The sequence below is a fragment of the Chiloscyllium plagiosum genome, unplaced genomic scaffold, assembly GCF_037043375.1.
Source record: "Chiloscyllium plagiosum isolate Xiang-an unplaced genomic scaffold, Cpla_swu_hap1 HiC_scaffold_11, whole genome shotgun sequence".
Lineage (NCBI taxonomy): Eukaryota > Metazoa > Chordata > Chondrichthyes > Orectolobiformes > Hemiscylliidae > Chiloscyllium > Chiloscyllium plagiosum.
The window spans coordinates 79,581,005-79,596,575 of NW_028270149.1; the positions used below are offsets into that span (position 1 = coordinate 79,581,005).

Sequence of the window (15,571 nt, forward strand, 5' to 3'; positions counted from 1 at the left end):
AGGTAAGCTTGCCCTTATTTGTTAATGCATTGAGTATAAGATATGCGAGGTCATGCTGCTGCTGTACAGAACATTGATAAGGCACTTTTGCAATATTGTTTGATTGTGGTCCCCCTGTTATAGGAAGGATGTTGTGAAATTTGAAAGGGTTCAGAAAAGATTTACATGTATGTTGCCAGGGTTGGAGGATTTGAGATGCAGGGAGAAGCAGAGTAGGCTGGGGCTATTATCCCTGGAACATTGGAGGCTGAGGGCTGACCTTATAGAAGTCTATTAAAATCAGGAGGGGCATGGATAGGGTTAATATCCGAGGTCTTTTCCTCAGGGTGAGGGAGTCCAACACTAGAGGGAATATGTGTAAAGGTAAGAGGGGAAAAATTTAAAATGGACATAAGGGGCAACATTTTCACACAAAGGGTGGTGCGCGAAGGAATGAGCTGCCAGAGGAGGTGGTGGAGGCTGGTACAATTACAACATTTAAAAGGCATATGGATGGGTATATGAATAGGAAGAGTTTACAGGGAGATGGCAAACGGGACGAGATTAACTTAGGATATCTGGTCAGCATGGACGGGTTGGACTGAAGGGTCTGTTTCCATGCCGTACATCTCTATGACTTCCTTTGAATCGCAAGTGAATATAGTCTTTAGCTCAATAAAACACAGCCTAAGTCTCCATTAAGATATGTGCTGAGAATTAATATAGAAATATAGTGAATATTCATTACCACATCAAGAAGAGTAATTTATTCTCTATAATCTTAATTATTGCAAAATCTTCCATGATCTTAATTTTGAAGAAAATCATGTGGTAATTGTAATGGGCAAAGCTAGCATTTACTGTCCATCTCTAATTGTCCTTTGAAGGCTTACCAGGTCGATCAGTGGACCTTTCAGCGCTAACAATGTTGCTATGGATCTGGAGTTAGGTGTAGGCCAGACCAGGTAAGGAAGGCAGATTTCCTTCACTAAAGGAACTGGGTGAGTTATAATGACATTTCAATGATAGTTGCATGAACAACTTTACAGACTCGCTATCAATTCCAGATTTGTTGCCAGGAATTGAATTTAAATTTTACCACTGACATGTAATGGAATTTGAACAGTGTTCCAAGAGCATTAGCCTGGTTTTGTGCAGTATTACCAATGTGCGAACTGTGCCTGATGTATTTATAACACATTCCTTTACAAAGGGACTGGTTAAGTCATGTCATGCTTACCTAAAGCTGCAAACAGACCATCGATTCCCAGCATGAACATCATAAGGAAAAATAAAATGGACCAAAACGGTGCCCATGGCAACTGTGAAACAGCCTCTGGATAGACAATGAAAACCAAATCGTAATCTAAATAGTGGCACAATTGAAATTGTAAAATTAGTGTTGCTGAAGGGAGACAATGCAGATCCCTCATTATTACAATAACAATGTGTCTGAGACCCAGTCTTAGGAAGGTGACCAGTTTAAAATTATCCCATTAACCAATAGACAATAAACAATAGGTGCAGGAGTAGGCCATTCTGCCCTTCGAGCCTGCACCACCATTCAATATGATCATGGCTGATCATCCTTAATCAGTATCCTGTTCCTGCCTTATCTCCATAACCCTTGACTCCACTATCCTTGAGAGCTCTATTCAACTCTTTCTTAAATGAATCCAGAGACTGGGCCTCCACTGCCCTCTGGGGCACAGCATTCCACACAGCCACCACTCTCTGGGTGAAGAAGTTTCTCCTCATCTCTGTCCTAAATGGTCTACCCCATATTTTTAAGCTGTGTTCTCTGGTTCGGCACTCACCATCCTGGGGCATTCTTACATCATACAATCCCTACAGTGTGGAAGCAGGCTATTCAGCCCATTGAGTCTGCACCGACCCTCCAAAAAGCTTTGCACCCAGAACCACCCACTACGCTATCCCTGTAACCTGCATTTCCCATAGCTAATCAACCTAATCTGCACTTCCCTGGACATTATGGGAGAAACCTGAAGCCAGAAAATACAATAAGCTGACCTAATGGTCAATCTCATAAACAGCAAGCCTGCTAAGGCCCAAATGACCAATCCAGGACAGGGTGGTAGATCTTGGAAGAGTACTACTTAGAGCTGCAAAGCTAAAAGCAACAGCACAATTCCCCATTCTCACAATACAACAGGAAATTACGAGGTTCTTGGAATTGAAAGATCCTACCAAACTTTTAGTGCAGTATTTATTTTAAACAGTATAACAAACAAGCATGCAAAGCATTTAAAGTAGCCATCGATGTGAATGACATTGGAGTAGGGGTTGCTGCCCTTCAGGAAGATCAATCCAGTATTGTGAGACCAATCAGGTACGAAAAGAGGTCCTTTCTAAATTAGCCTTGTTCCGACCAACTGAGGGGATGTGAACAGTTCAGTGTACCCTGTTTGGAGTCATCACATAATGGGAAACCTTGCCTTTGATTTGACCACAAGAATTTCAATAACGACAATGCCATTAAATGTCGGGAGGTGAGGGTTAGATTCTCTCATGTTGGACATGGTTATTGTTCGACACATGAGAGGTGTGAAAGTTACTTTGTTTTTAGCAGCTCAGTTTTGCATATTGTCCAGGTTTCACTGTATATGGGCCACAGAGTGCTTCAGCATCTGATGAGATACAGATGGTGCTGAAGACAGCGTGACTATCAGTGAACATCCCCACCTTTAACCTTCAAGATGGAGAGAAGGTGATTGATGAAGTAACTGAAGATAATTGGGTTCAGGGCATTACCCTCAGAAATTCCTGCAGCTAAGCCCTGAGTCTTAGAACAAAGAACAAAGAACAAAGAAAATTTACAGCCCAGGAACGGTCCCTTCGGCTCTCCAAGCCTGAGCCGATCCAAATGTGCTGTCTAAACCTGTCGGTCAATTCCTAAGCATTTGTATCCCTCTGCTTCCCACCTACTCATGCATCTGTCCAGACGCATCTTAAATGAATCTACCGTTCCGAACTCTACCACGTCTGCTGGCAACATGTTCCAAACGCCCACCACCCTCTGTGTGAAGTGCTTGCCACGTGTATCCCCCTTAAACTTTCTACCTCTCACCGTGAAAGCATGACCTCTCGTTATTGAATCCTTCACCCTGGGAAAGAGCGTGTCTCTATCCACCCTGTCTCTCCCCTTCATGATTTTGTAAACCTCGATCAGGTCCCCCCTCAAACTCTTTTTTTCTAATGAAAATAAACCTAACCTACTCAACCTCTCTTCATAGCTAGCACCTTCCATACGAAGCAACATCCTCGTAAACCTTCCCTGCACCCTCTTCAAAGCGTCCACATCCTTTTGGTAACGTGGCGACCAGAACTGTACACAGTATTCTAAACGCGGCCAAACCAATGTCTTGTACAATTTTAATATGACTTGCCAGCTCTTATACTCAATACCTCGTCCAATGAAGACAAGCCTACTATATGCCTTCTTGACCACACTATCCACCTGTGCAGCAACCTTCAGGGTACAATGAACCTACACTCCCAGATCTCTCTGCCCATCAACGTTTCCCAAGGCTCTTCCGTTCATTGTATAATTCGCTTCAGAATTAGACTTACCTAAATGCATCACCTCAAATTTGTCTGGATTAAAAGCCATCTGCCACTTTTCCGCCCAACTCTCCAGTCTATCTATATCCTCCTGTATTCCCTGACAGTCCCTTATGCTTTCTGCTACTCCACCAATCTTTGTGTCATCTGCAAACTTGCTGATCATACCAACAGTGCCTTCTTTTAGATCATGTATGTATATTACAAACAACAGTGGCCCCAATACTGACCCCTGTGGAACACCACTGGTCACCTTTCTCCATTTCGAGAAACTCCCTTCAACTACTACTCTCTGTCTCCTGTTGCTCAACCAGTTCTTTATCCACCTAGCTAGAACACCCTGCACACACTTTCTCCATTAGTTTACATGGAGAACCTGATCAAACTCCTTACTAAAGTCCATGTATATGACATCAACAGCCCTTCCTTCATCTAACAACTTGGTCACTTCCTCGAAGAACTCTATCAAGTTGGTAAGGTACGTTCTCCCCCACACAAAACCATGTTGCCCATCACCGATAAGCTAATTCCTTTTCAAATATAAATAGATCCTATCTCTCAGTACTCTCTCCAGCAATATCCCCACCACCGACGTCAAGCTCACTGGTCTGTAGTTACCCGGAATACACCACCCACGCCCTCCACCTCCTCCAGGATTTCCGCTTCCCCGGTCCCCAACGCCTCATCTTCACCATGGACATCCAGTCCCTGTACACCTCCATCCCCCATCACGAAGGACTCAAAGCACTCCGCTTCTTCCTTTCCCGCCGTACCACCCAGTACCCTTCCACCGACACCCTCCTTCGACTGACCGAACTGGTCCTCACCCTGAACAACTTTTCTTTCCAATCCTCCCACTTTCTCCAAACAAAAGGAGTAGCCATGGGCACCCGCATGGGCCCCAGCTATGCCTGCCTCTTTGTAGGGTATGTGGAACAATCCATCTTCCGCAACTACACTGGCCCCACCCCCCATCTTTTTCTTCGCTACATTGATGACTGTATCGGCGCTACCTCGTGCTCCCACGAGGAGGTTGAACAGTTCATCCACTACACCAACACCTTCCACCCCGACCTCAAATTCACCTGGACAGTCTCGGACTCCTCCCTCCCCTTCCTAGACCTTTCTGTTTCTATCTCAGGCGACCGAATCAACACGGACATCTACTACAAACCTACCGACTCCCACAGCTACCTGGACTACACCTCCTCCCATCCTGCCCCCTGTAAAAACGCCATCCCATTCTCCCAATTCCTTCGTCTCCGCCGCATCTGCTCCCAGGAGGACCAGTTCAAAATACGTACAACACAGATGGCCTCCTTCTTCAAGGACCGCAATTTCCCCCCCGACGTGGTCGACGGTGCCCTCCACCGCATCTCCTCCACTTCCCGCTCCTCCGCCCTTGAGCCCCGCCCCTCCAACCGCCACCAGGACAGAACCCCACTGGTCCTCACCTACCACCCCACCAATCTCCATGTACAGCGCATCATCCGCCGTCACTTCCGCCACCTCCAAACAGACCCCAGCACCAAGGATATATTTCCCTCCCCTCCCCTATCAGCTTTCCGTAGAGACCACTCCCTCCGCGACTCCCTTGTCAGATCCACACCCCCCACCGACCCAACCACCACTCCCGGCACCTTCCCTTGCAACCGCAGGAGGTGCAACACTTGCGCCCACACCTCCCCCCTCACTTCTCTCCAAGGCCCCAAGGGAAACTTCCATATCCGCCACAGATTCACCTGCACCTCCACCCACATCATCTACTGCATCCGCTGCAGCCGGTGTGGCCTCCTCTATATTGGGGAGACAGGCCGCCTACTTGCGGAGCGATTCAGGGAGCACCTCTGGGCCACCCGGACGAACCAACCCAACCAACCTGTGGCACAGCATTTCAACTCCCCCTCCCACTCCACCGAGGATATGCAGGTCATTGGACTCATCCACCGCCAAACCACAACAACCCGACGGTCGGAGGAGGAGCGTCTTATCTTCCGACTGGGAACCCTCCAACCGCAGGGGATGAACTTGGACTTCACCAGTTTCTTCATCCCCCCTCCCCCCACCTTGTCTCAGCCGGATCCTTCCAGCCCGGCACCGCCTTCCTGACCTGCAGTCTTCTTCTTGACCTCTCCGCCTCCACCCTACTCCGACCTATCACCCTCACCTTGACCTCTTTCCACCTATCACATTTCCAACTCCCCTCCTCCAAGTCCCTCCTCCCTACCTTTTATCTTCTCCTGCTGAACACTCTCTGCTCATTCCTGAAGAAGGGCCTGTGCCCGAAACGTCGAATCTCCTGTTCCCTGGATGCTGCCTGACCTGCTGTGCTGTTTCAGCAATAAAGTTTCAACCCGGAATATCCCTACTACCCTTCTTGTACAGAGGGAAAACATGAGCAACCTTCCAGTCCTCCGGCACCTCACCTGAATTTAAAGATGCCACAAAGATATCTGTCAGGGCCTCAGTTATTTCCTCTCTCGCCTCCCTCTGCAACCTGGGATATATCCCATCCGGTCCTGGGGATTTGTCCACCTTCATAACCTCTAGCCTACCCAACACATCTTCCCTACTTATGCCCAACCTGATCCAGACTAATCAAACTTCTATCTCTAATCTCAAGGTTCATCATCTTCCTCTCCTCAGTGAACACTGATGCAAAGTAATCATTCAGAATCTCACCCATTCTCTCAGGTTCGGCACACAGCCTTCCTTCATTATCTTTTAGTGGACCAATCCTTTCTTTAGTTACCCACTTGCTTCTTATATAAGAAAAAAATGCTTTGGGATTTTCCTTAATTCTGCTTGCTAAAGCTATTTCATGACCCCTTTTAGCCCATTTGATTCTTTGTTTAAGACTTATCCTACTCTTCCGATATTCCTCCAGGATTCGTTCAGTTCTTCTCTGCCTAGACCTTATATACGCTTCCCTTTTCCTCTTGGCTAGTTGTACAATTTCTCCTATCATCCACAGTTCACGAATCTTGTACTTCCTATCTTTTGCCTTCAACGGGACATGCCTATCCTGCACTATCTTTAACCTATCTTTGAAAGCCTCCCACATCTCAAATGTGGACTTCCCTTCAAGTAGCTGTGTCCAATCCACATTTCCGAGCTCCTGCCTAATTTTGATATAATTGGCCTTGGCCCTGTTTAGCACTCTTCCCTTAGGTCCAATCTCTTCTTTATCTACGAGTATTATAAAACTTACAGAATTGTGGTAACTGTTCCCAAAGAAATCCCCCACCGCAACTTCTACCACCTGTCCTAGCTCGTTCCCCAGTACCAGGTCCAATATGGCCCCTTTCCTCATCAGACTATTGACATACTGCTCTAGAAAACTCTCCTGGACGCTTTGTACAAATTCTACTCCATCCAGACCTCTGACACTAAGTGTATCCCAGCCAATGTTGGGAAAATTTAAATCTGCCATCACCACTACCCTCTTGCCTCTACATCTATTCATAATCTGTTTATTTATTTGTTCTTCTACCTCACGCTCACTGTTGGGAGGTCTGTAATACAGCCCCAACAATGTAACTGCACCCTTCTTATTTCTCAGCTCCATCTATAATGCCTCACTACCCAAGACCTCCATAGCGTCCTCCTTTAGTACAGCCGTGATATCGTCCCTGACCAGCAATGCAACTCCATCCCCCCTTTTACTTCCCTTCCTGTCCTGTCTGAAGCGTCTATATCCTGGAACATTTAGTTGACAATCATCATGTCCTTCCTTCAACCAAGTCTCTGTGATTGCAATAACGTTGTACTCCCATGCACCAATCTAAGTCCTAAGTTCATCTGCCGCACACACTACACTCCTTGCATTAAAGTAGATGCATTTCAGGCCACCAGTTCTTTTGCGCTCACCTGCTCGCTGCCTATTTTCCCTTTACTAATGCTATCTTCATGATTCTTACCGTCTCCAATCTCCACCTCGCTGTCTACTTGTTTTCTCTTCCGGTTCCCAGACCCCTGCCACATTAGTTTAAAACCTCCCTAACAGCAGTAACAAAAACTCCCCCAAGGACATTGGTTTTGGTCTGGTTCAGATGTCAACTGTCCATTTTGGAAAAAGTCCCACCTTCCCCCGAACCGGTCCCAATGTCCAACAAATCTGATCCCCTACCTCCTACACCATCTCTCAAGCCACGTGTTCATCCTGCCTATTTTTTCATTTCTACACTGGTTAGCACATGGCACTGGTAGTAATCCCGAGATCACTACCTTTGAGGTCCTCCCCTTTAACTTCTCTCCTAGCTCCCTGAATTCTTCTTTCAGGACCTCATCTTGTTTTCTACTTATATCGTTAGTGCCTATATGCACCAAGACAACTGGCTGTTCACCCTCCCCTTTTAGAATGCTCTGCAGCTGATCAGTGACATCCCTGACCCGAGCACTTGGGAGACAACATACCATCCAGGAGTCCTGTTTTCGGCCACAGAACCGCCTATCTACTCCCTTCACAATAGAATCCCCTATGACTATGGCCCTATGAGTCTTTTTCCCGCCCTTCTGAACAGCAGTGCCCGCCACGGTGCCATTATCTTGACAACTGCTGCCTTCCCCTGGTGAGCCATCTCCCCCAATAGTATCCAAAACGATATACCTGTTTTGGAGGGAGATGAGTGCAGGGGACACCTGCACTGCCTTCCTACTCTTTTTCTGTCTTTTGGTCACCCATTCATTGTTTTCCTCAGCAATTCTAACCTGCGGTGTGGCCAATTCACTCAACGTTCTATCCACGACCTCCTCAGTATCGCGGATGCTCCACAGTGCGTCCATCCGCAGCACCACAGCCGTCATGCAGTCAAGCAACAGTTGCAGCTGGATACACGTCTTGCAAGTGTAAGAGTCAGGAATGTCAGACACGCTCCTGAGCTCCCACATCAAGCAAGAGTCACATGCCACGGCTCTGAGGTTCCCTGCCATTGTAAGCTTAGCTTTATATGAACTAACTAAAACCAAACAATGCACTTAAATAAATGAAAAGGAAGGATAAGAAATAAAAGCCTTACCTTACAGGTTTTTTTCTTCCAGTTAGAGGAGGGGTGTGGAAGGGAGATACTACACGTGTAGTATCTCGGGTATAGCCACTGCCCAAATATAAATTAAGCCCTTACCTTCCTGGCAGCCCTCACTTCACTGCTCCTTCTCTCCTCGCTGCTCTGGCAAAATGGAGGCCCGACTCCCGAGGTAAGTCCCTTTTTATGCAGGAAAACCTACCCTTCCCGGCAGCCCTCTCTTCACTCCTTCTCTCCTCGCCGCTCCGGCAAAATGGAGGCCCGACTCCTGAGGTAAGTCCATTTTATGCGGGAAAACGTACCCTTCCCGGCTGCCCTCGCTTCACTCCTCCTTCTCTCCTCGCCACTCTTGTTCCAGGAAGTTCCACAGCTTGACATACAATGGATTCACAAACTCTTAGCATTTGCCTTTTACCTGTGCTTTGGTTTTTGCCACTGTTTACCTATCAGTTACTTATCTATGCTATTTAACTATGCGATCTGCTGTACTGCTAGCAAGACAAAGCTTTTCACTAGCATCGGTACACATGACAATAAATTCAATTCAATTCAAGGCCATTTTGTGGCTAGCATTATGAAAACACCAAAAGAACCAACTAATAGGAAGAAAGAACAACAACAGTAAATGTGCTGCGCATGATGCTCAGCCTGTCGTCAGCTCGGTGGGATACAAATACAACTGTATGCAGGATAAGACACTACATGACAAAAGGGGAACCCATTTCCCCAAATGTTGAAGTGCTCAAGGGGCTGTTGAACACTGTTATCTTAGTGCTGATACCCTAAACCAGACTGGAGTCATGTAATCTGTAGAACAAATGTGAAAAACATTCTGATACTTATCAATATATATTTAAGCTTGTTATTTAAAACTACTTGGCCATGGATTATACAGTGATTATTGTTGCCAACAAGTCTTAGTTGCAACCTTGTATGGGACCTCTGTAATCTCCTCCTTCAAATCATTTAGGATCCTAAATTACATCTTGTCAGGTCTGAAGTACTTACGTAATTAGCTGAACTAATTGATCTTAACTTTCCATCACAATATTTTGCATAACTCCCGAACAACTTCAGGATCCTTCTCCCCTACTCCATAAAAGTTAATTACTCAGCTAAAACTGTCAGACCCAGACTTTTCTAACAGAATGGAGATGTGTAAACTATGCAATCAATCCATTTTTATCATTTGTTTTGAAATGTTTTAACAGATGTTGTTAAGTTTGATTCTGCATTTACCTGACTGTGCAATGTCTGAAACAGTCTTGTTTTGGACATGAGCCATATGTCCAAGATTGGAGAAGATGACAAATCCAGCAAAAAAACTCGTGAGAGAATTAACAACACAGACAATGATGGTGTCTTGATAACTGTTGTTATGGAATTTGTTGTATGAAGACAGTGTTATTAAGAGGCCAGAACCCACTGAACAAGAAAAGAAAATTTGAACTGCAGCATCTATCCAGACCTGGAACAAAGAAAGGAGAAATAATTAGTATCAGGAAGCATCATTTGAACCCATTTAACAGACAAATCTGTGGCCTGGAGTTTATTTTCAGGGTCACAGTGTGGAAATGGGTGTTACAATGAACCATGTGCTTCTCTGGTGCTTAGGTTGGTCACTTGGCGCCCTGTTTGCTAAGGCAATGGTGGCTTGCACCCTTTGAGGACAATGGCTGATCAGGGTAGATCATCGAATCTTAATAATGTGGAAGTTGGCCATTTGGCCCATTGAGTCCACACTACCGTACAAAGAGCATCCCGCCCAGACCCACCCAACGACCCTATCCCTGTAACCCTGCATTCCCCATGGCTAATCCACCCAGCCTGCACATCTTTGGACTGTGGGAGGAATCCAAAATGTCTCTGGGTGAATGTGCGAGCTCCACACAGACAGTTGCCTGATACTAGAATTAAATCCAGATCCCTGGCACTGTAAGGCAGTAGTGCTAACCACAGAGCCACCATGCTGCTCTAAGACTCTGAGATGCCACAGGAAGGGGAGAGTTGGAGGGGATGAGTTAGGGGAAAGGGCAGGGGTGTGGTTTTCGGCAGGAACTCCAAGCAACCTCAAATTGACTTAGTTTGAGGTCACCTCCATTCACCAAACCCAGCAAACTAGCGCCATCTTACTAGTTATGAAGGCTAACACTGAAGGTGGTGATAAAGACCTAAATTGGTCATTAACTGTTCACTTAATTCGTGGCACTTCAAGACTTGTGAGCATGGACCTTCCTACATAGAACGTAGTTTGTGACATGGTGGGAAGGGGGCTTTGCCAACCTGCCTAATTATATGTGCTTTTTGCCACTTTTTGGGAGGGGAGAAACTAGATCTACATTAACCCCAAGGGACCAGGGCTGGTTTTGTCCTACAACTCAATGCTGAACTGAATAAGGTTCCTTTGGTCGACAATATCTTCTTTAAACAGTTAGGAGCATCACTTTGTTTCTGTGTCTGCTATTTCCTGCCAAATTCTCGCAAGTTAGTTGATGGATTCCCTTATTAACCATTTTATAGAATGAAAAATTTTATTTTTCTTGTGTGACCCATTCATGAGGAAGTTGTCATTCTGACTGTCCATTGAATGATGCTTTGATAAAAATCAAATCAGCCCAGCACATTAGTCTAACAATTAACTGAAATTAAGATATTAAAATAAAGTCAGCCCAAAGAATTACATTGTTGCAATTTCCTGAAATTCCATCCCTTCCTGTTCAATTTCATTGAATCTGACTATTTTCCATCTTACATTGTTTTACTCCTCAGTTTCTCTTCCTATCTCAACCTACTCTAACCATTCTGCCCCCTTCCCAACATTGATATCAAAATGTCAAAATTTAGAAGCCTAGCACATTTTTATTTGTCGCAGAATCTCGATGTTAACTTCGTCTCAAAAGAATGAGAAATGGGAAGACCCGGAGACAGTCACCAGTACGTAAAAAAAACAATTTCTGAGCCAGCATGAAAATGATCGGGGGGACAGTGGCTACATTAAGAATGGGAGAGAGAGAACAGGGTAAGCAGCTTTATAAACAGCATGAGGGAATGGGGACAGCAGACCAATAAGGAGAAGAATAGATGTGTGTGAGATCTGCAATGAGGGTGCAAGATTAAATCCAGCAGCAGAACAACCCATGTCTATGTCACAGAGAAACAGGTAGATGGCTTGTGTGTATTTCTTCCATGTCTCTTTTAATTAGTCAAGTAGTCTAAATCGGGAGATACTATTACAGCTGAAGAGTGAAGAAATTAAGAAATTTGTCTTGAAAATGTTTAAAATCCAAATTAATTAATAAAATAAAACTGTGGCGGCTGTGTAAGTGATGTGTTGCAGCTTGAGTAGATGGGAGCTGGTGGAATCTAGTGCTAGCCACAGTGACTATATTTGCAACAAGTATTGTTTGTTCAAGGAACTTCAGCTCAGAGATGACGAGCCAGAACCTTAACTGCGGGCACTGTAGCACATCAGAGAGGGGGAAGAGACAGTGGACTCTGTACCTCAGAGGGCTTTCAGACCCATTAGGTTAATTACTTCAAATTTAGCCTGTGCTGAGGGACAGGGACGGGGAGGGGACGGGCGGGGTGGAGGTGTGTGTGTGTGTGACTGAGAGTGAGGCAGGTATGGAGATCCAGAGCAGAACTTTGGAGAAGCCGTCTCTTTTGGGCGAGAGACGAACTTGGGGTGGGAAAGAAATGATCCGGTTGTCGTGTTTGAGATAGATATCAACAACACTTGGAAATAGGATCGCCTGCGTGATTATGAGCAGTTTAGGATAAATTATAAAGTAAAGACATAGAGATAATAATATCTGGATTAGTATCTGAGCCATGTGCAAATTGGCATGGGGCAATTAAGTTGGAAAGGTAAGTGCATGGCTCAAAGACTGCTTTGGGAGAAATGGGGCTACAGTTCATGAGGCACCTATGCAAATACTGGAGAAAATGAGAGCTGCACAATTGGCTTAATTTGAATTATTTTGTGACCAGTGACCTAGCGAATCATACAATCAAGGTTGTAGTTAGAACTTTAAACTAATTAGTGACAGGATAGGGTCCAATTTAAGAGAAGCTGAAAAAAACTAATTAGTGACAGGATAGGGTCCAATTCAAGAGAAGCTGAAAAAAACTAAAAGCTTTACGCTGCCAAGGAATGGACATGGGCTTAAATCCCCGTAATTTGTCAGTGTGCCCAAAACCCGATATAATCCTGCCGTCTTCCAGCGTTGGTTGGGTCAGGTTTGGAGTTGTGAAACAATCCATTAAGGGTTGTAATGAATAAAACCAAGGAATGTGGAAATCTAAAACAGAAATTGCTGTAGAATCTCAGCAGGTCTGGCAGCATCTGTGCAGGCAAAGCAGAGTTAACATTCTGAAGGAGGGTCACTGGACCTGAAACATTGACTCTGCCTTCTCTCCACAGATGCTGACACATCTGAGTTGTTCCAGCCTTTGGACAAATAACCAATTAATCCAAACTTAAACTCAGCCTCCTGGCTTTAAAAGCTAGGCACACATTTGCTTGCATCAATAAAGTGAGACCACAGGGGATATTTATCACTTTGTGAAACTTACAAGCTAAATTTACTTCAAAGACTGAAACTGCTGAGCTGCTTCTCTGCCTACATGAAAATCCTGCATTCAGCACTGCTTCTGAGAGGCCAGTTTTGCAGCTTCATCGTGGAATAACTTTTTGGAAACTTTCCTGATTTTTCCACTTCGATCTGGACTGCCTATAAAGCAGCACTGCAGAATGGGAGCTTGTACATCTCCAATTGGGACCTCTGATGAGGAACAGGAGAGATACCAATAGCAACAGCACAAGGACAGACAGCAGAAACCCTCCCCACAGGCACATGCCTCTCCATCACATAGACACGGTGGAGACAGAGACCCAGTTCCATGGAGGATATATGCCAAGCACAAGGTATGCAACTGGCAGGATCGTGGCTTAGTGGTTAGCACTACTGCCTCAGTGTCAGGGACTGTAGTTCGATTGCACCCTCAAGCGACTGTCTGTGTGGAGTTTGCACATTCTCCCTGCACCTGCGTGGGTTTCCTCACGGTACTCCAGTTTCCTCCCCCAGTCCAAAGATGTGCAGATTAAGTGGATTGGCCATGGGAAGTACAGGGTTTCAAGCTGGGAGTAGGTCTTGGTGGATTACTGTTCAGAGAGTTGTTAGACTTGATGGGCTGAATGGCTTGCTGCCAAACTGTAAGGATTCTATGAGGTGGAGGATTAGCTTCCTCAAAATTGACAAACAGTGCCCTAAAAGAGTGAGACTTCTGTGTCAGGTTTTTGTTGTTACCTATGCAGTCTTCTGGAAGGAAACCCCTTTCTAACACAAAGGTCCAGCTCCAGGGATGGGAGAACAAGAATGTTGAAAGAATCAGAGTTACAGGGTGTACTATCTTCAAGTACCATGCAACTTCACTCCTGAGTTCATTGAAAATCCCTGAAGCACTGACCCCATGGTTCATTCTCTCCACCACTTCTCTGTGGTCCCACACTGTCTGCAACATGACCACGAGGATCAATTGAAGGAGCACTGCATAACACTGTGAGAAGAAATTTTTCCATTAGCTGGTGAAGATTGTCATCGCACCCAAACACTCATGTCAATGCCATGGTCACTGTCATAGCCAAATCCATGACACTGAGAAATGGTTCCTGACCCACTGTTGACACTCACACTGCACTTTCACAAAAATTCTGTCTTTGTTTCCCCACATTTGAGCAGGAACACAAAGGTAGCATGTAGCTCTTTAAAATTATTACCTTTGGTATGAAACAAAAACAAAGAATGACAGATGGTGGAAATTAGAAACAAACAAAGAAATTGCTGGAAAAGCTCAGCAGCTCTGGTAGCAACTGTGGAGAGAAATCAGAGTTAACGTTTTGGATCTGGTGATCCTTCCTCAGAACAGAAAATACCTTGACTGAAAATCACAGCTGAACGGCTATGGATTATTCTGAAGTGCATACCTGAGCCTCAGTCAGTTTGGTGAAGTCTGATTGTCTTCCAATGTAGAATTCAATCCCTTCAGAGGCTCCTTCCAGTGTAAGCCCTTGGATCAGGAGGATGACGAGAATCACAAAAGGAAGTGTCGCAGTGAAATAAACTACCTGTAAATGAAGAAAAGCTGATTAGATTTTCCTGTATTGCTTGCACAGTATTCAGAGTCGAAAGATGTGGTGCTAGCAAAGTACAGCTGGTCAGGCAGCATCTGACAAGCAGGAGAGTCAACGTTTCAAGCATGGTGAATCAACTGTACTCCTCATATTGATTCCTCAGGGTTTTTGCCATTCTCACTGTCCAGACAAAATTGCATTTCATTCAAATCAAATGCTCGCCCTAATCTACTCAGTCCCTTTCCCCAGTTCTTCTCAGCCTTCCAGAGCAATTGGAAATTCTCCCAGAGTGCCGGTAGCAGGGATGAAACCCTTAGAAGGAGGGAGACATTGCAGGGATTTGGGGGAATTGCTGCTGTTCTTTCCTTCAGGAGAAAGATCTTCAGATCTCCATCAGGCCTGAAGTGCTGATGAATTATCAATCTCCCACTCCCTAGAGAGACACTATTAACATCACCTACACTTCACAAAGATTCATAAGTCCTAGTTTCATTGTTACAGAAATCTGTACTTTGTCTCTAGTTATAACACGATTCATCACTAATCATTTACCTTTCCTGAAGATTTGATTCCTTTTGATAACGTTGCCCCAACTATTAGCCAGGTCAGAAGCAGACAGAGGGCTAAATGCCAGACTATCTCCCCAGTCTCATCCACTGAACTTGAACGGCGTAAAGCCACTTTACTGAAGAAAATGACAACAGAAAAGATATGAAATGCTCGTTATAGATGAAAAATATTAGATTAATATAATTGCACTGTTAAGCTAACTATGTTAGTCACTCTGCATCCCAATGAATTCAGCTAATTCATATTGTTGAACATGGTGCCTGTTCCCAGAGAGTTTTCCTAA

The 15,571-nt window shown here is 45.0% G+C and overlaps 1 protein-coding gene across 1 annotated transcript in view; it reads right to left on the reverse strand.

The window, feature by feature from the left end:
- LOC122547866 (sodium- and chloride-dependent neutral and basic amino acid transporter B(0+)-like) overlaps window positions 1-15,571 on the reverse strand; it is an 83,901-nt gene that overhangs the window by 23,344 nt on the left and 44,986 nt on the right. Inside the window, exons 5-8 of the mRNA XM_087991809.1 lie at window positions 15,271-15,403; window positions 14,572-14,712; window positions 9,825-10,053; window positions 1,220-1,345 (exon numbers count right to left, since the gene is read on the reverse strand). Coding sequence (XP_087847935.1) covers window positions 1,220-1,345; window positions 9,825-10,053; window positions 14,572-14,712; window positions 15,271-15,403 — 629 coding nt within the window. The remainder of the gene's footprint in view (window positions 1-1,219; window positions 1,346-9,824; window positions 10,054-14,571; window positions 14,713-15,270; window positions 15,404-15,571) is intronic.